This window comes from Cervus canadensis, chromosome 30, assembly GCF_019320065.1.
Source record: "Cervus canadensis isolate Bull #8, Minnesota chromosome 30, ASM1932006v1, whole genome shotgun sequence".
Lineage (NCBI taxonomy): Eukaryota > Metazoa > Chordata > Mammalia > Artiodactyla > Cervidae > Cervus > Cervus canadensis.
In genome coordinates this window covers 38,063,310-38,085,464 of record NC_057415.1, presented here as the reverse complement: position 1 = coordinate 38,085,464, position 22,155 = coordinate 38,063,310, and the positions used below count along the sequence as shown (strand labels likewise).

The window sequence follows — 22,155 nt, the reverse complement described above, 5'->3', positions numbered from 1 at the left end:
TGACAACTTTCAGCATCGATACTCAGGTCCCTTTCTCCCTGGCATCTCCCTCCTCCCCTCATTTACTGCTCTCAGCTCAATTCCTCTATCTCCCTGCTCCTCCCATGGCTTCCTTTCCTCTGCCTTTCTCCACGCTGCTCTAAGAACCAGGGACAGATTGATCTCTCGGGGACATGCCTCCCAAGTCCATCTCAGACACAGCTACACTGCCCACTCTTATTCCATCCGCAGTGGCACCCCAGAAACCAGCTCATGTAATCACCCTGGCTTATCAGCTACCTTTATCAGCTCATTGTTTGAGATCCGTAATTTGAGAAGAATGAGAATTTTACTAAGCAAGCTGAGTATTTGAAATTTCAAAGGATAAATGGATTGGTAAGGTGGAATTTCAGGCAGTGAATGACAATGGTTTTTTTTTTAAAAGAATTTCCCCCGCCCGCAGCTCTCCGCCTCCCACTCATTTAAGTCTGCTTTTTAAAATCAATGTCCCTCTCCGCTACCATAGAAGATGCTACTTGGGGAAATCTCAGGGCACTTTCCCATAATGGAAATGAGAAAGTCACAAAGAAACATACCAGCAAATAATGTTCCTTTTTGCCCTGGGATACTGTTCATGATTATTTCTCAGAAGTGATCTTTAATTGTTTCATCTAAAGAGTATGCATCTTCTCTCCTCCGACTCTCTTCATGGAGGTTTGTGAATTGGATCCAGCTATTAGTAGCACTTACTAATTTCCTCTGAGTCTTCTGGCTGAAGCGCCGGGCTTGGAACAACTTTTAATTTTGTTTTTAATTAAATTTCAGTTGTTTCAAATCACTCACTTTTAATGTCCTTTCTTTGCAGCCCTCGGAAGCAACAGGAGCTGTGTGATTCACAGCTTGTTGATACACACACACAGTCTGATGTGCATGTATCCATGGCCCAGCTAAAGACTGACTCCTGACTGAGGTCCAGAGAACAGGCAATTCAGAAAATAGAAATGAGTCACAGAACCAGCTTTTGTTTGCACTTATATTCAAAGTTTCAGCAGGAGTTCCTATTATTATGTTTGTTTTTGCGAAACTATTTTTGAACAAGGCAACATTCCCTTGTACTCCACAACAGGGTGATCAAATATATGTAAGTAGAAATTGTATAAGAATAGTTAACACTAATTAAGCATTTATTATGTGCCAGGTACTGTTTTAAGGACTTTACAAAGATGACCTCATTTACATTAAAAGTGAGTAAATTGAAACAACGGAAATTTAATTTGCATACATTACCACCCACATTCCTATGAGATTATTACACACAGTTTTATAGCTGAGGAACCAAGGCCCATTTAACTGGATTGTTATCACTGGGTTAGTTTGTGGCCCAGCTGGAACATGAAAACTGGCCGCCTGACTCCGTGGCCCGGCTCTCAAACACCGCACTGGATTCTCCGTCTATAAAAAGACAGAAGGGTATCATCGTCTAAATGATTTTAACAACAAAAACAGAGAGAGAAAATTGACTCGTTCTTTGCAAAAGTGAAATTATGTTTAGTCTGCATTTGGTCTGTTATGTGGCCTTTGGTAAAACCTGATCCTGTTGTGTAAACTGTCAACTACGCTGTGGGATTGGGTTCAGACACAGACTCCTAGTTTGGGTATTTAACTCTGCTCTTTCAGATACTTAGACAATTAAGTTTGAAAGCAAAAGCAAAAATACATGCCAAATCTTAACATATCACCTAGTTTACATCATTTGCTATACTGCTTGTTCAATCAAAAAACAGAACCAAACACTTTTCTGCCTTAGAACTTCACATTATTATTATTATTATTTGCAAGAAACTTTATTTCCGTTTCCCTTCTCCTCCTACCCCCTGCCCCCAACACACGGAGCCCGCTGGGTCTTCACAGCGGTTCGTTTGTTTCTTTGTCTGCAGCATTCCTTCTCATTTGTAGTCATGTGCGTGTTGGCGCATTTACTTGTTTAATGTTCATCTCCTTGTACATTCTCTATAGCCAAGTGCTGAAGTGCTGTGTCTTTTGTGTCCCCAGCTGAATACCCAGTTCTTACAACCAGGCCTGGCATAGGTATGGTGCTAAATAAACATTTGCCAACCGTGTGAATAAAGGAGTTCAGACTTAAACTCCATCAGCTGCTGAAAAGCAAAGTACCAGTTTTAGATGAAGCACAATACCTAGAGTCTGGGTATCTGGATTAAATGCCAGGTTTCTAATTAAGTAATTATGTGGACTTGGGCAATAAACGTTTTTTTCTGCCTTCAATATCTTCATATATGACATGGGAAGGATAATAACTTTGTGGAACAAACATGCATGTAGATAGAGTATAAATGAATACCAACTACTGTCATTTTTTTTTTTCATTCCTTAAGTTTCTTCTCCCTGACAGTAACCCTAGAGGTAGTTACTGCTATTATTTTAATTCTATTCAAATGGGGAAACTGAGCCCCAAAGCTGGTTGTAAGTTTGCCCACACTCACAGCTGCTGTGCAAGATCCGTCTGACTCCAGAACCCCCAGGTCCTCTTACTGTGAGGACCAAGTAAGATGTTGGGTGCAAAGGCTTTACGCAGTGTCTTAAATGCTAAACAAACATTGCCTGTTACTAAGACTCACTAGTCAGGCTCAGGTGGAATTTGAAGCACCGTCCGAAAGTATCGGGGGAAAACTGTGTGGTCTCATTCAGTCACTAAGTCTTTACAACCCCGTGGACTTCAGCACACCAAGCTTCCTTGTCCTTCACCATCTCCCAGAGTTTGCTCTAATTCATGTCCACTGAGTCTATGATGCCATCCAACCATCTCATCCTCTGCTGCTGCCTTCTCCTTTTGCCTCCCATCTTTCTCAGCATCAGGGTCTTTTTCCAGTGAGTTGGCTCTGTGCATCAGGTGGTCAAGGTATTGCATCTTCAGCTTCAGCATCAGTCCTTCCAGTAAACATTCAGGGTGGATTTCCTTTAGGATTGACTCGTTTGATCTCCTTCTTTTGTTCTCAGGTAACATCTGAGGCAGTGTTCTTCAAAGCGCTGAAAACGCCATTTGTCACTTCATCCGTCTGTCCTTCCATCCATTCATCCAAAATGTTTACTGGTTACCTGCTAAGTGTCAAACACACTGTGCTAAGGAGCCACGGTTGGAAGATGAGTTAAACATGGGTGGTCCCTTGGCTAGTCCAGTATCTTCCAAAGACATCAGCCTGCCCAAGCCTTGTCACAGGAGGAATAATCAGTAAGGGTGTGCTGAATTCAAATCCATTAATTGCGAGAATCATCTAAGTAGAGAGCTGCATCTGCCAGGCCACTGGGGCAGATGGCCAGGCCACTTCCAGGTGAGAGAACCTGGAAGGATGGACTGATGTGGCTGGGTCTGGGAGGACAGGAAGGGAGAGCAGGATGCTCCAGGATATAGGAACAACCTGAGCAAAGGCAAAGGGGTGGGTGGGCTAAGAAGGCCATGCGTGGCAGCAGGAGCAGAGCCAGTCAGTTGCTGCCTTTCTTTACTCAGCGCCTCTCCTAGTTCAAGGGAAGGAGAACAAACTCCTTAGTTGTCAAGGACAAACAAGGAAATAGGAAGCACATTTCAGCCACCTACCATGTGTCTGAGTCAGTATTATTAATATATGCATTTTGCTGTTGTTCAGTTGTGTCCAACTCTTTGTGACCCCATGGACTGCAGTACGCCAGGCTTCCCTGTCCTTCACCACCTCCCGGAGTTTGCTCAAACACATTTTCATTGAGTCCGTGATGCCCTCCAAGCATCTCATCCTCTGCCATCCCCTTCTCCAGCCTGCAGTCTTTTCCAGTGAGTCGGCTCTTCACATCAGGCGGCCAAAGTACTGGTGCTTCAGCTTCAGCATCAGCCCTGCCAGTGAATATTCAGGGTTGATTTCCTTTAGGACCGACTGCATTACTTTTATTCTTCTCTAAGTCTTCTGAAGTTGTAGGTTTACTACTATTAGCAACAGTAATTGTAGCAGCAGCAGCAGTGCTCTTAGTATGAAAAGTAATACAAGAGTGAATGACGTAAGTGTTAAATATGCCTTTATTCATATTCCTGGTCTTGGTCTGTTTGGTTGATAACTCTTTCAATGTAGACCTTTCCAGAATTTTTACTATTCCTATACTGACAAAGATTCATACATACACTATGCGTGCACACACACACACACAGAATTACTGCTTGTTTATTTCAAACTTGACAGCAGATTCCATATATTCTTCAGCAGCTTGCTTTTCGCATTGACTGTGACATCTCAATATGATGTATGGAGGATGTGGTGGTTATAGTTGTCCACATTTGTTAGAAGAGGAGCCCCAGGCTCACAAAGTTAGGAAATTGGCACAAGTCCATCAGCTGGCAGGGTTGGGGCCCCAACTAGTCCTGTCTGACTCCAGAACCCGGCTCCCTGAAGCTGCATCCCAACCACCTCCTTCTGGGAACAGAGTGAAAGAACTCATACTTCACGTGACATGTACCAGAAAAGTCGATCTCAGTCATCCTTTATCTTGTTTGAACCTCAGAACCTTCATTTGGCCCTCAAATACAAATCTTACCCTTTCTCTCCTTATCTTGCCCAGAATTCATAGTAGGCTTGACTAGTGTGGAACTAAGCTGAGCCGCCCTTGTAATGTTGCTCCAGGTACCACTATTCTATATTTAGGCAGCTGTTCTCATCTGTGCCAGACGGTGAAATCTGTTCCATCAACATGACTGTTGAAACCTCTGATTTTTGGAAGGCTTGCCCCATGTAGTGCTTTGTAGCATCATAAAACAATTAGATTTAGGCTTAGCATTAATTTGAATTATTGTCCAGTTTCCAGAAAATATATTCTGGAAATATCAAGAGGATGTATTACATGTCTTTGGAGATATTAAGTATTGAATTACAATATTATGTCACCTTCCCGCTGCCATTTCTCTCTCGCTAGCACATACACAGTCTCAGCATGGTCTGATTTATGTTTCAACAACTACCAAGAGAAGCTCTGTACTTAGAGAAATAGTCAGAGATGGATATTGACAGAAGCCAAAATCTCACTCACATACGTGCGCACCCACACACACACACACTCTCATACACACACACTCACACACTCTCACACACACAGGCACACACACACAGTCTGCGTCTTAGTAGTGTGGATTGGTTTTCCCTGAAGTGTGGGGAATAGAAGACAACCTGGGGTTACAGCCAGAGCTCTAGACCCAGGGACAGATGGGATGAGTTCTGATTTGGAATCGAATCCGTCAGCTTCCTAGCTGTGCAATTTAAAGCATGTACCTTTGACACCCTTCAGTTCCAATTTCCTTGTCTATAAAATGGGGCTAAAAGTAACGTTTACCCTCCAGAGTTATTTCTAGGATCAATTAGATTAATAGCAGCAGCAGTGATTAAAAAAATGTCCATTTGAAAAGGTACACTTGGTCACATGTGATATTCCTGCAAATGCTACAAGGTAAATATTATTCATCTTCTTTTAGATGAGGAAGCTGAGAAACGGAATATTAATCAGATCCCAAGGTTATTCAAGGGCTTCCCTGGTGGTTCAGATGGTTAAAAAATCTGCCTGCAATGCAGGAGACTCAGGTTCCATCCCTGGGTTGGGATGATCCCCTGGAAAAGGGAATGACAACCCACTCCAGTATTCTTACCTGGAGAATTCCATGGACAGAGGAGCCTGGCAGGCACAGTCCGAGGGGTTGCAAAGAGTCGGACACGGCTGAGCAACTAACACACACGGTTATCCAAAGAACAAGTGGGAAGGGCACTTTTTGAATTCAGGGTTGCCAATTCCAAGGTCTGTGGTTTTCCCACTGGATTCAGAGGAGACGGTAGGGTAAGCGATCTGGAGAGAAAGGGACACATAGACACGTGCCTGTGTGCACGCGGGCAGGCACTGACAGGGAGAGACACAAAGGCAGGCAGGCATCTGGACCTCATTTGGTCGGTTGGCACCGAACCCACAGCGTAGTAATGAAGCAGATCTGGGAGGAATTGCTAATATCGTTATTCTTAGTGCTCAGTTGTGAGTCGTCTTTGCCAAACAGCCCCTGACATTCATGCAGATTCCTTAGGAAAGGCAGAGAGAAGCATGTTTCGCAGAAAAGGGTGGACTAGAAGAAGGGGGAAATGGGTCATGGAACATCGTTAAACTGCTGGATCTGGAAAATCACATGGGGCGTTTATGCATTTGTTAATTCAGCCAGTCAGCCATGTCTTAGCCACACGTTTTGTATTTTCATTACAAAGGTATTGAACCTAATATGTGCCAGGCATTTTCTCTAGGGCTTCTACATTGTTACCTCACTCCTGAAACACATCTTTATTTTGAACAATTTTTTGTTGGAGTATAGTTAATTTCCGATCCATGGGCCGGGAAGATCCCCCAGAGGAGGGCATGGCAGTCCACTCCAATGTTCTTGCCTGGAGAATCCCATAGACAGAGGAGCTTGGCAGGCTACAGTCCATAGAGTCACAAAGACTTTGACACAACTGAAGTGACAGCACACACATAGTTGATTTGCAATGTTGTGTTAGTTTCTGCTATACAGCAAAGTGAACCAGTTATACATATACATATGCCCACTCTTTTTTAAAAATGTTGTTTCCCATATAGGTCAGATTATTGAGTAGAGTTCCTGCAACTTATCTTAAAGTAGTAGCCCTTGTTCCTGCCCTACCCAACTTGCCCCAGGAAATTGAGAAAATCAGAGGAGGTGTTATTGAGATACGCCGTGAATCCACACAGGGGAAATGAGCATTCTTGGGTAGATGGAAGGAAGTTTTTCTTTTTTTACATAAAGCTATTGTCTGACTGTTTCCCAGGCAAGACGACCATGCTGCGCCACTCCACGAGTAACATCTACATAGGATGCAATTTCTCACAGAATCATCTGTGTTCATGTGTATGTAAACATATGCAAGCATATATACATAGACACACCCATTATACAGTAGTATATATGAAATACACAATAATATATGTGGATAGACAAGGGCTTCCCAGGTGGTGCTAGTGGAAAAGAATCCACCTGTCAGTGCAAGAGATGCGAGAGACACGGCTTTGATCCCTGAATCGGGAAGATCCCCTGGAGTAGGAAATGGCAGCCCACTCCAGGATTCTCCAGTTCAGTTCAGTCGCTCAGTCATATCCGGCTCTTTGCGACCCCATGGACTGCAGCGCGCCACACTTCCCTGTCCATCACCAACTCTCAGAGCTTGCTCAAACTCATGTCCATCAAGTTGGTGATGCCATCCAACTGTCTCATCCTCTTTTGTCCCCTTCTCCCCCTGCCTTCAGTCTTTGCCAGCCTCAGGTTCTTTTCTAAGGAGTCAGTTCTTTGCATCAGCCCCCAAAGACATAGAAAGCTTCAGATGAGAACTAAAAATACCCTGAAAGGAGGTGTCACCAGACAGAACTGCCTGGGGAGCGAATTCAGTTCAGTCACTCAGCCGTGTCTGACTCTTTGCAACCCCATAAACCACAGCATGCCAGGCCTCCCTGTCCATCACCAACTCCCAGAGTCCACCCAAACCCATGTCCATCGAGTCGGTGATGCCATCCAACCATCTCGTCCTCTGTCATCCCCTTCTCCTCCTGCCTTCAATCTTTCCCAGCATCAGGGTCTTTTCAAATAAGTCAGTTCTTCACATTAGGTGATCAAAGTATTGGAGTTTCAGCTTCAGCATCGGTCCTTCCAGTGAATATTCAGGACAGGATTCCTGCCTGGATAAATTCTATGGACATAGGAGTCTGGCAGACTCCAGTCCATGGGGGTGCAGAGTCAGACACAACTGAACGACTGAGCAGAAGGATAGACGTATTAATATAATTATGCATAGAATGAATTTTTGCTATGTCAGTTTTATTCCCTGGAATAGTGCATTGCAGAGGCCCTAGCCAGGCACAGTCCTGTCCTTAGGCAATTCAAATATATTTTATTTAATAGTCATAGAAGCTCCATGAAATAACTACTCCTGTTGTATAGATATGGAAATTGAGGAGTCCTGCCAAGATTAAGTGATTTGTTCCAAGGTCGCACAGTTATTGAGTGCCTGGGCTAGGGTTTAATCCATGCTTGTTTGACTCCAAAATCCAGACCTTTGCCTTCCACCCAAGTTCATGTCTTATGTGAGCAACTGACAGAGAAGAAAGTTTTTCAATATTAGCAAAGTAGAGCTAAAGGATCTTTGAGTTCTGTGAGCAACTGTCTATCAGGTTCATTCAAGAAGCACTGATCTTAGATCAAAAAGAAATCTGATATCAAGATTGGGTTTGATGCATGAATTCCCAATGAATTAATGAAGACATTTTTTTAAAAAAGAAAGGGAGGCAAAATAACTGAATTATTAAATTACAAGTAAATAGCTGCTTTTAATCTCCACAATTATTCTTTAAAATTTTAAGTTACTTAAAGAAAAACGAGAAGTATTTTATGACTTTGTTCTTTTTCCCTGCTGCCTAGCTTGATACCAAATTGTTATATCCCTGGGGAGAGAAATAATTTTTTGAGATTTCAACACTTCAAACCTCTTTTGTTCAGACTCAGACACCCCTAACTCAACTTTGAAGCAAGAGCAGGGATATGTAAAAGCCTGTGGAATTCTGTGGCAATCTGTTTTAACCAGACTTTGATCACAATTTGAGGTGGGGAAGACAGAAAGTGGTAGAAACACAACAATTGCCTGGAGCAAATATGGGTCTGGCACTTCAAACCTCTATTTGGGGAGAGGGAGCAATACTTTGAAACAACTTTATTTGGAAGTATGTCTTTTTCTAACGTAGAATACCATGGGCTGTCTATATCTGTGCTTCCTTCTCTGGGACATCTAGTGATGGATTCTTCAGTGTCTCTTATATGACATGGGCCTCACAAGTATATTAACATTTCATCTTCCCATTGAAGGATCTCTAGCTTATGACAGCTTACTTCCATGGAAACTACTCTTTTATTCTTTTTTAATTTAATTTTTATTGAAGTCTCGTTAATTTGCAATGTTGTGTTAATTCAAGTGTATGGCAAACTGAACAGTTAGTATTATTTTTCAGATTCTTTTCTGTTATAGGTTATTACAAGATATTAGGGTTTCCCAGGTGGTACTGTGCAGTATTGTACTTAGTCACTCAGTCGTGTCTGACTCTTTGCGACCCCATGGACTGTGGCCCACCAGGCTCCTCTGTCCATGGAAATTCTCCAGGTAAGAATACTGGACTGGGTTACCATGCCCTCCTCCAGGGAATCTTCCCAACGCAGGGATTGAACCTAGGTCTCCCACATTGCAGGCAGATTCTTTACTGTCTGAGCCACCGGGGAAGCCATTCCAGGTGGTGCTAGTGGTAAAGAACCTGCCTGCCAATGCAGGAGACATAACAGATCCCTGGACCAGGAAGATCCCCTACAGGAGGGCATGACAACCCACTCCAGTATTCTTACCTGGAGAATCCCATGAACACAGGAGCCTGGAGGGCTATAGTCCGTAGGGTTGCAAAGAGTCAGACACAGTGGAAGCGACTTAGCACACACACATGCAAAAGATGTTGAGTATAGTTCCCTGCTATATCAGTTCAGTTCAGTCACTCAGTTGTGTCCGACTCTGCGACCCCATGAACTGTAGCACGCCAGGCCTCCCTGTCCATCGCCAACTCCCGGAGTCCATCCAAACCCATGTCCATCGAATTGGTGATGCCATCCAACCATCTCATCCTCTGTCGTCCCCTTCTCCTCCTACCCTCGATATTCCCCAGCGTCAGGGTCTTTTCAAATGGGTCAGCTCTTTGCATCAGGTGGCCAAAGTATTGGAGTTTCAGCTTCGACATCAGTCCTTCCAATGAACACCCAGGACTGATCTCCTTTAGGATGGACTGGTTGGATCTCCTTGCAGTCCAAGGGACTCTCAAGAGTCTTCTCCAACACCACAGTTCAAAAGCATCAATTCTTCATCACTCAGCTTTCTTTACAGTCCAACTCTCACATCCATACAAGACCACTGGAAAAACCATAGCCTTGACTAGATGGATCTTTGTTGGCGAAGTAATGTATCTGCTTTTTAATATGCTGTCTAGGTTGGTCATAACTTTTGTTCCAAGGAGTAAGCGTCTTTTAATTTCATGGCTGCAGTCACCATCTGCAGTGATTTTGGAGCCCAAAAAAATGAAATCTGACACTGTTTGCACTGTTTCCCCATCTATTTGCCATGAAGTGATGGGACCAGATGCCATGATCTTAGTTTTCTGAATGTTGAGCTTTAAGCCAACTTTTTCACTCTCCTCTTTCACTTTCATCAAGAGGCTTTTTAGTTCCTCTTCACTTGCTGCCATAAGGGTGGTGTCATCTGCATATCTGAGGTTATAGATATTTCTCTCGGCAATCTTGATTCCAGCTTGTGCTTCTTCTAGCCCAGCGTTTCTCATGATATACTCTGCATATAAGTTAAATAAGCAGGGTGACAATATACAGCCTTAACGTATTCCTTTTCCTATTTGCAACCAGTCTGTTGTTCCATGTCCAGTTCTAACTGTTGCTTCCTGACCTGCATACAGGTTTCTCAAGAGGCAGGTCAGGTGGTCTGGTATTCCCATCTCTTTCAGAATTTTCCACAGTTTATTGTGATCCACACAGCCAAAGGCTTTGGCATAGTCAATAAAGCAGAAATAGATGTTTTTCTGGAACTCTCTTGCTTTTTCGATGATCTAGCAGATGTTGGCAATTTGGTCTCTGGTTCCTCTGCCTTTTCTAAATCCAGCTTGAACATCTGGAAGTTCACGGTTCACATATTGCTGAAGCCTGGCTTGGAGAATTTTGAGCATTACTTTACTAGCTTGTGAGATGAGTGCAATTGTGTGGTAGCTTGAGAATTCTTTGGCATTGCCTTTCTTTGAGATTGGTCACTATTGTTTACCGATTTTACATATAGTGGGCTTCCCTTGTGGCTCAGCTGGTAAAGAATCCACTGCAATGCAGGAAACATGGGTTCGACCCCTGGGTTGGGAAGATCCCCTGGAGAAGGGAAAGGCTACCCACTCCAGTATTCTGGCCTGAAGAATTCTATACGTGGACTATACAGTCCATGGGGTCACAAAGGGTCGGATATGACTGAGTGACTTTCACTTTCACTTTTCACTTTCACAACCAAGCTGCTCTTCCCTCTCCCATCCAGTGATGTTGGGAGTGCCAGGAACCAGGTCAGGCTGTGGACTGGGCACCTGTGGAATGAATGAAAACAGCTTCGCTCAAATGAGGGTTTGTATCCTGGACTCCAGGAACCCCCACGGGGTCCACAGGTAGAGCTGTGTTTCAGCTATCGGTTTCCTGTGTAATACTGTGCATTATGTTTTGTACATTTGAAAATTTCGTTCTGAGAAATGATCCATAGGGACCCATGACACAAAATAAAAAGTTAATAAATCGAGCAAATGCCAGGCTTAAGAGATAAGTCGCTGTCAAAAAGGAGGTAATACATCAGTTTGCTCAGGCTGACATAAGACAGTTCCACAGGTGATGTGGCTGAAACAACAGACATTTATTTCCTCACGGTTCTGGAGGCCGAACATCCGAGATGCAGGTGTTATCAGGGTCAGTTTCTTTTCAGGCCCTCTCTCCTGGGCTTGGCGCTGGCTGTCTGATGGCTGTCCTCTCCCTGGTCTTCGCATGGTCTGCCTTCTGTGGGTGTCTGTACCCTAATCGCTTTTTCTTGGAAGGACGTCTGCAGTATTAATAGAATGTGGGCTCACCCTCATGACTTCGTTTAACCATAATTACCTCTTTAAAGACCCTGTCATTACAATAGACATGAGGTACAGACAAATCCTATTTGATTCCACCTACATGAGGCACCTTGACTTCCCTGGTGGATGGGTGGTAAAGAATGTGCCTGCCAATGCCGGAGACTCGGGGTTGACCCCTGGGTCAGGAAGATCCCCTGGAGAAGGAAATGGAAACTCACTCCAGTCTTCTTGCCTGGGAAACCCCATGGCCAGAGGAGCCTGGTGGGCTATAGTCCATGGGGTTGCGAAAGAGTCGGACACGACTTACCAACCAAACTACAGCAATATGAGGTACCTAGAATAGTCAGATTCATAGTCTGAAAGTACATGGATAGATGTTAGGGACAGGGGTGGGGTGGGGAGGGGAGATGTGGAATTAGTGTTTAATGTGGACACTAGCTAAACTGGGGAGTTTTGGAAGGTGAAAAATTCAGGAGATGGATGATGATGAGAGATGCATGATACTGTGAATATAGTTAGTGCCCCTGAACTGATCAGTTAACTATGGTTAAAATAGTATGTTTTGTATTATGTGACTTTTTCCACAATAATAATAATAATAAACTTAAAAAAAAAAAAAGGTCGGGTCATCAAGTACAGTCACATTCTGAGGCACTAGGCATTAGAACTTCAACTAAGGAATTTCAGGGTGGACTCAAGTCAGCCCGTGACAGGGAGAGACAGTCCAAAGAAAAAGAGCTGCCAGGAGAAGTTCACCTTAGGTATTGGGGTCTATGGCAGATTCCCTTTTCAGAGATGATTATACGAGAACCACGCCCCCGGCCCCCACCCTCCTACCCCACGACCCTAGTGGAGCTGTTGCTGTCTCCCCAAGGCTGAGTACCCCCAGCTACACGCTGTCTCTGCTCACTCTCACAAACCCTCAAGCTGTTATTTTTAACCTCGCGTTTACAGAGTTTGATCATCCCTTAAGTAGTGTTCAATCCAAGGCTGGTGGTAGAATGCATTCAGGCCTGGCTTGGGGCTCTGTGGATTGGGGGGGGGTCAGGGGTGAGGTAGGACTGAGTGCATTTTTCAGGGATCTTGTGGGGTTGAAGGTGAGATGGGCTGCTCATTTCTGCTCGCTCATAGTTTGTCTTCTCTCCTGTGCCTGGAAAGACAGTCCACCCAGGTCCAAGTCAGATGGGGTCATCATGGAGTTACATGATGTAACAGAGAGAAGGGGACCTGTGATTGTATGGAACCCAAAGAAAGAAGGGACAGAAGGGAGAGCTGAATCCTTTGGGCTAAAACGGCTCCCTGAGCTTCGTTCGTGAAGACCATCTTTCAGACCATCTTTCAACCATGAACTGAAGACCATCTTTCAGTTCCCTCTCTGGCTTCCCATTCTCCACCATGACCAGAGCCTTCTTTTCAAATCTTCTCTCCATGGTTTTCAGAGGTCTGTGTCATGATGGGAGGTGTAATGAAAGGGATTTGCACTGCTGTCTGAGCGCTGAAGAATTGTTGCTTTTGAATGGTGGTGTTCGAGAAGGCTCTTGAGAGTCCCTTGGACTGCAAGGAGATCCAACCAGTCCATCCTAAAGATCAGGCCTGGGTGTTCATTGGAAGGACTGATGTTGAAGCTGAAACTCCAATACTTTGGCCACCTGATGCGAAGAGCTGACTCATTGGAAAAGACCCTGATGCTGGGGAATATCGAGGGCAGGAGGAGAAGGGGACGACAGAGGATGAGATAGTTGGATGGCATCACTGACCCAATGGGCATGGGTATGGGTGGACTCTGGGAGTTGGTGATGGACAGGGAGGCCTGGCATGATGTGGTTCATGGGGTCGCAAAGAGTCGGACATGACTGAGCAACTGAACTGAATTGGCTCCCCAGGCAGTGCTGTCTGGTGACACCTCCTTCTGGGGTATTTTTAGTTCTCATTTGTAGCTTTCTATGTCTTTGGGGGCTGATGTGCCTCTGTCTTTCCCAATTCTATCACGAAGTGTCCCATGCTCCCGGGCTCACCCCTGATCTATGCTGCGCAATTACGGAGCAGGCTTATAATCAATGTAATTGAAGATCAGAGTTAATGAGGGCCTCCGTGCCCGTGCGGTCCCCTGAGCAATGCTGAGCTTCAGATGCGAGATAAGGAAACGATTGGGCTGAACTGAAAATCCATTTGGCTAATTAGATGATGTATATTCCTACAGCCAGGGGGAGAAAAATATGTATATATTTAAAAATAAGGAAACATGACATTTTGAAGTTGAGATTTTGGAAGAGATTCATTTCAGAGTCATTGCTCTCTGAGGAAATTGATGTGAGCACGAAGAAGAATCTCAGAGCATCCAAATGGATATTTTTGATGCTAAGTCAAGAAAATAAAGTAGGGGTCCATTGGAAAGCTAAAGGTGTATGAAACACCTGGAGAAGGTGTTTTTATTCCTTTCCTATGGATTTATTCTCAAAGTACTGTTAGAATTTACCCAGGGAGAACTGCTTGCTACTCTCTGACTTACAACTCTTTCTCTCTCTCCCTTCCCCCACCCTCATTCTACACATACACACCCCAACACCAACACACACACAGCCTCAGAACTTCCACTACCCTGTAAGCACTCTGGTGAATATAGTTATATAAGGCGTGGTCTTCAAGAAATTCACACTCTAGATGGGAAGATAAGAAAAGGAGAATTGAAAAACATAGTTTGTCGTAAGATTTGCCACCTTGAACTTCCTCCCTTCCTTCCTGGATGATAAGTTGTCATGGGTGGACACCATATTTTGCTCATCCAGAGCATAAGGATAGGAAATAACACATAGTAGGTGCTTTATTTGTTAAGTGGACAAATGTATGAGTGAGTGAATCTTTGACAGGGCATATACAGCTGTTAGTTGAGTCAGCTACTTTGTAATTATTAAAGAGATTAAGAGGCATCGAGCCAGGTCTGAACACAAGGCTTCAGAAGCAAATTCCACCTCAACTTTTGTCTAGTTTTGATCTTTATTGCATTCTTCAAAGTGTAACTTAAAGTCTGACTCTTTAATGATTCCCCTCCAATTCCCCTTTTACCTTTCCCTTATATGTACTTAATGCTCATCACTTTCAGGCAGTTCTTACAGCACTCTTTTGGTGGTTAGTCACTAAATCATGTCTGATTCTTTGCAACCCCATGGACTACAGCACGCCAGGCTTTCCTGTCCTTCACTATCTTCCAGAGTTTGCTTCAAATCATGTCCATTAAGTCAGTGATGCCATCCAACCATCTTGTCCTCTGTTGCCCCCTTCTCCTCTTACCCTCAATCTGTCCCAGCATCAGGGTCTTTTCCAATGGATCAGCTCTTTGCATCAGGTGGCCAAAGTATTAGAGATTCAGCTTCAGCACCAGTTCTTCCAATGAATATTCAGGGTTGATTTCCTTTAGAGTTGACTGGTTAGATCTCCTTGCAGTCCAAGGGACTCTCAAGGGTCTTATCCAGCACCACAGTTCAAAAGCATCAATTCTTCATCACTCAGCCTTCTTTATGTTCCAATTCTCACATCTATACACGACTACTGAAAAAAACATAGTTTTGACTAGATGGAACTTTGTCAGCAAAGTAATGTCTCTGCTTTTTAATACGCTGTCTAGGTTTGTCACAGCTTTGCTTCCAAGGAGTAGGCGTATTTTAATTTCAGTCACCATCCGCGGTGATTTTGGAGCCCGAGAAAATAAAATCTACCTCTGTTTCCATTGTTTCCCCATCTACTTGCCATGAAGTGATAGGACCAGATCCTATGATGTTACTTTTTTGAATGCTGAATTTTAAGCCAACTTTTTCACTCTCCTGTTTCACCTTCATCAACAGGCTCTTTAGTTCCTCTTCTTTCTGCCATAAGGCTGGTATCGTCTGCATATCTGAAGTTGTTGATATTTCTCTTGGCAACCTTGATTCTAGTTTATGATTCATCCAGCCTGACATTTCTCATGATGTACTCTGCATATAAGTTAAATAAGCAGGGTGACAATATACAGCCTTGATGTACTCCTTTTCCAACTGTGAACCAGACCATTGTTCCATGTCCAGTTCTAACCGTTGCTTCTTGACCTGCATAGAGATTTTTCAGGAGGCAGGTCAGGTGGTCTGTTATTCTCATCTCTTAAAGAATTTTCCAGTATGTTGTGATTCACACAGTCAAAGGCTTTAGTGTAGTAGATGAAACAGATATAGATGTTTTTGTGGAAAATGAAAGTAAAAGTCACTCAGTCATGTCCGACTCTTTGCAACCCCATGGACTATACAGTCCTTGGAATTATCCAGGCCAGAAAACTGGAGTGGGTAGCCTATCCCTTCTCCAACGGGCCTTTCTGACCCAGCAATCAAATCGGGGTCTCCTTGTGGAGGATGTATTATATCTACCTGTGCATACGTTGGGCTTCCCTGGTGGCTCAGATGGTAAACAATCCACCTGCAATGAAGGAGACCCGGATTTAACCCCTGGTTTGGGAAGATCCCCTGGAGAAAGGAATGGCTACCCACTCCAGTATTCTTGCTTGGAGAATCCCATGGATAGCAGAGCCTGGAGGGCTACAGTCCATGGGATCACAAAGAGTCAGACACGGCTGAGCCACTGAGCCCCCACTGCATACATTTGACCTCCCTTGTTATTCCACAGTTTTCTTGCTGGAGTCAGCCTGTCTTTGAATCCTTATTTCTATTTCTTAGGCGGAGCAGTTTAATGAATGTTGGGTGAATGAACATGGTTTAAGCCTTGACTAGACTTTTCCATCACTTTCTTTCACTCTCTGTTGTGGCAGCTCTCTGGTGCATATCCTTGCCCCTTCGTACTGAGTCCCTCTAGACTCTCTACTTTCATATCCACATCGCAAGTTTAGTTCTCTGGGTGAACAAGAGCCCAGAAGCCACGATGGCAGATTTCAAGTTTTGGTTTGGAATGAGGGAGACTCTGAAGGGCTAGTCTTGTATTCTGACCCCTGTGTGTGCGTGTACACATGCATGCTGATTCACTTCTTTCGAGTCCAACTCTACGACCCCATGGTCTGTAGCCCACCAGACTCCTCTGTCCATGGGATTCTCCAGGCAAGAATACTGGGTGGGTTGCTATATCCTCCTCCAGGGGATCTTCCCAACTCGGGGATCGAACCTGAGTCTCTTATGTCTCCTGCATCAGAAGGTGGGTTCTTTACCACTAGGGCCACCTGAGAAGTCCCACAGGATGAAAAAAAAAAAAAAAAGTTAAGTTTTGGGATCAAGGTAGAAGCATATCTCCTTCCTAATTCCATCATAAAGTGAGTTACACTTTCCTCTAGTCAAGGATGGGACTTTAATTTCATTATTTCATTCAACAGATACTCACCAAACTTCTAGTATGTGCCATATCTTTTACTGAGGGCTGGATTGATAAGAACTAATGAATGAATCATGATTTCTTTCCTGCAGGAAATCACAGTGTATCAGAGAAAGCAGAAGCCCTTCAACACTATAGGGACACATTGAAGGGGGATGCCCAGACTACCCAAAGAGGAGTAGAAGGACCAAGGAAGGCAACTCTGCCTGATACCCACCACAGCCTCGATTCTCAAGATAATCTGGAGTAATGGGCATGTCCTAGCTTTGGATCCTGAAAAGCTTGGGTTAAGTTCCTACTTTGACCACTTACTAGTTGTGCAAATTTGACTGAATCAATCTCTCTCTGAACCTGATGTTGTCTGTCTGTAAAAGGGGGCCATACCCATCCTCCCAGGCTCTGGTAAGGATTAAGTGAATGCTCATCCCAGGATCTGGACCCAATAGTATGTTCAAAGGAGAGTAACCCCCTTCTATCATTAAAACCAACATATTATCTTTTTTAAAGACATTGAGGGCAACTTGCTTTTGGGTGAGTCACTTCCGAAGAGAATCATGTTTCTCATATTTGAAAAGATCTGTTAATCAGTATTGCCTTCAGAGCTTCCAAGATCAGAAGAAATTTAAATCGTAGTCAAAATAGCTCCAGCAAGTTGAGATTTCCCCATGTGCCAGGGGCTTCACATACTGTAGTGGATGTTGTGACACTACTTCCAAATCTCTTATTAGAACACGGGCACTCATTCCTCCAGCTGCCTGGAACGCTGACGGTTGAGCACTCTTGAGTCTTTCTTGGAGAAATGCCCTCCATTGAAAAGGACTATTTCACCAGAACTTTGATCCCTTCCCCAGAGATGTCTCTCCCCCTATGATGGTTAGTGTTGGAGATCCAAAGACCGAACACCTTTGTCTTGATTTGGATTACAAGTCTAAAGGACCATCTCAGCTCCAGTGCTCCCCATGGGATCAGCTGTAACTGCATGCAGTCCACCTTCTCCCTCTGCCCCATCCCACTTCACTCGTGTCCCTACAAGAGATCATCCCCCAAAACCTCCTGCATCGCAGTGTCTGACTTTGAGTCTGATTGCTGGTGAACCTGACCCAAGACAAATGCATTGTCTCGTTTAATCTTTATGGTTTGTTTTTTTTTTTTTTGTAACCCTGTGAAAGGGAAATCAGTATCTACCTCTTTCTTAGGCTTTGATTGAGAACATGTCTTCTTGTCCAGGCTTACAGAACCAGTAGGTAGCAGACTGGAGATCTCAACACCTGTCTTGCCCGCTCTTTTCTCCTCATCTTTGTGCTGTGTTACTTTCCTAAAGTAGTGGGATTAGCCAAACTCAGCCCTGGGACATAATTCAATATCCATCCCTCAGTCTTTAGTGAGAATAAATACAAGAATTATCCATTTAAACAGCATGACTGTGCTTTTCAAAAGAAAAATCTGTAGTTGATACTGACGTTCGGTGCCTTGCACATGGACCCATGTGACATGTTTCTGCTCGGGCTTAGTTCCAGAGGGGAAAATATGGCTTTGTAGATAGATTTGCATATCATCCCTTGCCAGAAAATTTGAAATATGGAATCCAACAGACTACTTCTTCTTGTTCTTCTTCTTCTTTTTTTTTTTTTTCTTTAGCTGCCAAGGATTTGAAGGCTAACTTCAAATGTGGTCATTCCCTTATCTCTGGGCCTGATGCTATCTAATCCTTATGCTTTTCACAGAGAGTCCTCTTTCATCCTCACCAAAACCATATTGTCCACTGTGCTTTTATTTAGAAACTCATTCTAAATGATGATATTAATCATACTGTGTGTGTGAATTAGAGAACATAACATTGCCTGCCATGCTTATATCCTTTCCAGAGAATCTTAGCTCCTCAGGGCAGCCAGGTAGTATCTGAAGTGGTCCTTCCTCTCTGCTCACTTCCCATTGGCCCCCAGCTGGGTACCAGAGCCAAAATGAACCTGACCATTGGTTAGCTAGCAGGGTCTGATGTGACCTGACAGGTTGCTGCCAAACCTGCAGGATGTCTATTAACTGAGTCCTTCTTTGGAAAATTTAAATTGCATTCATGAAAGATTTTTTTTTCCCCAACTTGATAGTGATGTAGAGGGAAGGCAATGCAGGGAGAGAAGCTGAGTCATGCTAATTTTGAAACAATTTAAAATCTCCTCCTGCTGAGGTCTCTAGATCTGCCATAAATCTAGAACCACTCTCCAAGTCCAGCTTTGTAAAGCCTGGTCCTATTTGAACCATTTTTATTCCTCTTTCCCCCTGTGAAATTCCACTTTCACTGTATCGCTGCATATATACTCTCACTATTTATGACTAATGTGCCATCACCTTCAATGGGCTTTTGTTACATGACCCCAGAGAAAATATGTTTGTTGTTCATGTGTGTGGGGGGCTTCCCAGGAAGTGCTCGTGATGAGGAGCCTGCCTGCCAGTGCAGATGGAAGAGACTTGCCTTCAGTCCCCGGGTTGGGAAGATCCCCTGGAGAAGGAAACGGCAACCCACTCCAGTGTTCTTGTCTGGAGACTCCCACGGACAGAGAAGCCTGGAGGGCTACAGTCCATAGGGTTCCAAAGAGTGTAACACGACTGAGTGACTTAGCATGCACACATCCATATGCGTGTGTATATATGTGTGCTAATCCACATATGGCTGTATGTATATATGTGTCTGTGTGTTTGCATGTTGAAAAGGAGCAATTTTGGAGCCTAGATTGCCAAGTTAGAGTCTTTTGTTTGGCCTGCATAAGCTTTAAAGAACAAATTTCAGCCATCATTTTCAAACTGGGTGATCACAGCAAAAGTCTAAATTTCCTGCCTCTTCTGATGAAAACCTCCACCACTTACCTTTACATCCGTCTGACCCGAGCTGGCTGGTCCATCTGACCCGAGCTGGCGGGAGCTGAGTTGCAGCTGCTGCGTGTGAATAGAGCCCCCAGCACCCAGCTCACCCCAAGCTCCACCTTTCCTTATTGTTTCCCGACATTGAGGCATTTTCCATTGCATGGGTGCTGATTTTTGTTTTGGAGGTGCTACAGATCTTTTGAATCCATCCCTCTCTCTCTCACCCTCTTTCTCTATCCCTCATACAATAAAATAAAACAACCTAAGCCATGGGGCCACCATGCCGTTTCCCTTACACTCAGCCAGTATTTCCCATGGATGTCATCTGCCTCCCACCTGTGGGCTATTAGTGACCCCTGTTTCAAGGGGGACGCATGGGTGACAGAAACAAAAACTTCTTGCATTTTAAATTTTAATACAGTGAGTCCTCTATATACAAATCTTCAAGTTGCGAACTTTCAAAGATGTGAATGTGTGTTCACGTGTCCAGTCATATGAGTTGGTTCATGTGAGTGTCATCATCTGTTGAAGTTGGGTACCTAGGCTACCTCTGTTGGACTTATGAACAAACTGGACTTACAAACGTGCTTTGGGAACAGAACTTGTTTGTATGCAGGGAACTTAATGCCCTTAATCCTTCTTTCCTAGGACAAATCAGGCACTGGCTAAGCACTTTATCCACATTAATTTATTTCATTTTCACAACACCGGGGTGAGTTCTGTTAGTATTCCCATTTACAGACGATGTGGCCAAGACCCAGAGGGACTTCCCCAAAGTCCAGGGCTGGTAACGGTGGATCTGGAATTTGAACTCAGGTCTCTCTCAGCCTTGAGGGCCTGACCCTCAAGCACTCGGCAGAACTTTCTCTCATGTCTGACTTGTCTGTCTCCATCGGTTGCTCACACCATAACCTGCACAGTGTACATGCTCTGTGAGGGTGTGTAGATCAGTGACAACAGAGGACCTGTCGTGAGGGGAGTGGCCTGTATGCACCTGTCTCCATTCCTGCCCTGCACATCAGCAGCAAGACACCTGTGTCCGAAAAGTAGCTGTTTTTCTCTCTGTCCCCCCACAGGGAGCAGCTTTGTGGTGAGTGAAGGGAGCTACCTGGACATCTCCGACTGGTTAAACCCGGCCAAGCTGTCCCTGTATTACCAGATCAACGCGACCTCCCCATGGGTGAGGGACCTCTGCGGACAGAGGACCACAGATGCCTGTGAGCAGCTCTGCGACCCAGAAACTGGTGAGCCGTGGGCAGGGCTGGGGAGAGGAGACAGCACGGGCTGCAGAGGGTCTGCACTCCTTCTGTCCGAAGAATCGTGGCTTCTGAGTGATTGACCAGGGGCTTTATATAAAGTGTCCATCAATCCCTTTGGTGGTTAAACTACGTGCCGTCATTGGCTGGTGGGGAAGCAGATTCTTGTAAAACCACAGCATCTCAGAAAGGACCACAGAAAATGTCTAATCCAATTTCAGCAAAGCAAAGAGTCTGAATGTCACCAGACAGCCCTGAGCTCAGATCCTATCTTCCTCTTCCTTGCTGGGTGTTCTTTATCATTTTTTCATCTTTATTGAAATATAATTGGCACATAAAGTTGTATAAATTTTAGGTGTAAAGTGTGATGATTTAATCCATATATATAGGGCAAAATGATTACCATAATAAGGTTCCTTAATACCTCTATCACCTCACATTCTTACCGTCTTTGTGTGTATATGGTGATAACATTTAAGGTCTACTCACTTAGGAGTTTTCAAAATACAACAGTATTGTTCACTATTCTGTATACTAGATCCCCAGAACTTTTTTTTTCTTACCTTAAAAGGGGAAATGTTGGCTATCGGGTCCAAGCTAACTGGGCATTCTTTAGCAAGACACTTCCTCTCTCTGAATACTAGAGCATGAAAATAGTATCTAACCCACAAGTCTGTTGTTGGGATTAAATGAGATAATGTACGGAGAGCTTCTAGTAGATTCCTTTATTCATTCTTTTGACTGACACATATCGAGTAGTTGGACAGTTTTCTAGGCACTGGGGACATAGCAGTGAACAAAATAGGCAAAATCTCTGTCCTAATTACACTTATATTCTGCAGATTAAATCTGCATTGCCTGAGAAGGTAGCCACTAGCCACGTGTGGCTATTTACATTTAAGTTCGCTAAAATTAAACGTCTCCTCCATCGTATTAGCTGTGTTTCGTGTGCTCCGTGGCTAATGTGACGGGTGGC

General features: G+C 44.1%; 1 protein-coding gene across 4 annotated transcripts in view; it reads left to right on the top strand.

Moving 5' to 3' along the window:
• The window catches only part of ASTN2 (astrotactin 2), a 989,097-nt gene that overhangs the window by 414,276 nt on the left and 552,666 nt on the right, over window positions 1-22,155 (top strand). For all 4 annotated transcript variants that reach the window (XM_043453335.1, XM_043453336.1, XM_043453334.1 and 1 more), the window contains one exon: window positions 21,000-21,167. In XM_043453335.1, coding sequence (XP_043309270.1) covers window positions 21,000-21,167 — 168 coding nt within the window. The remainder of the gene's footprint in view (window positions 1-20,999; window positions 21,168-22,155) is intronic.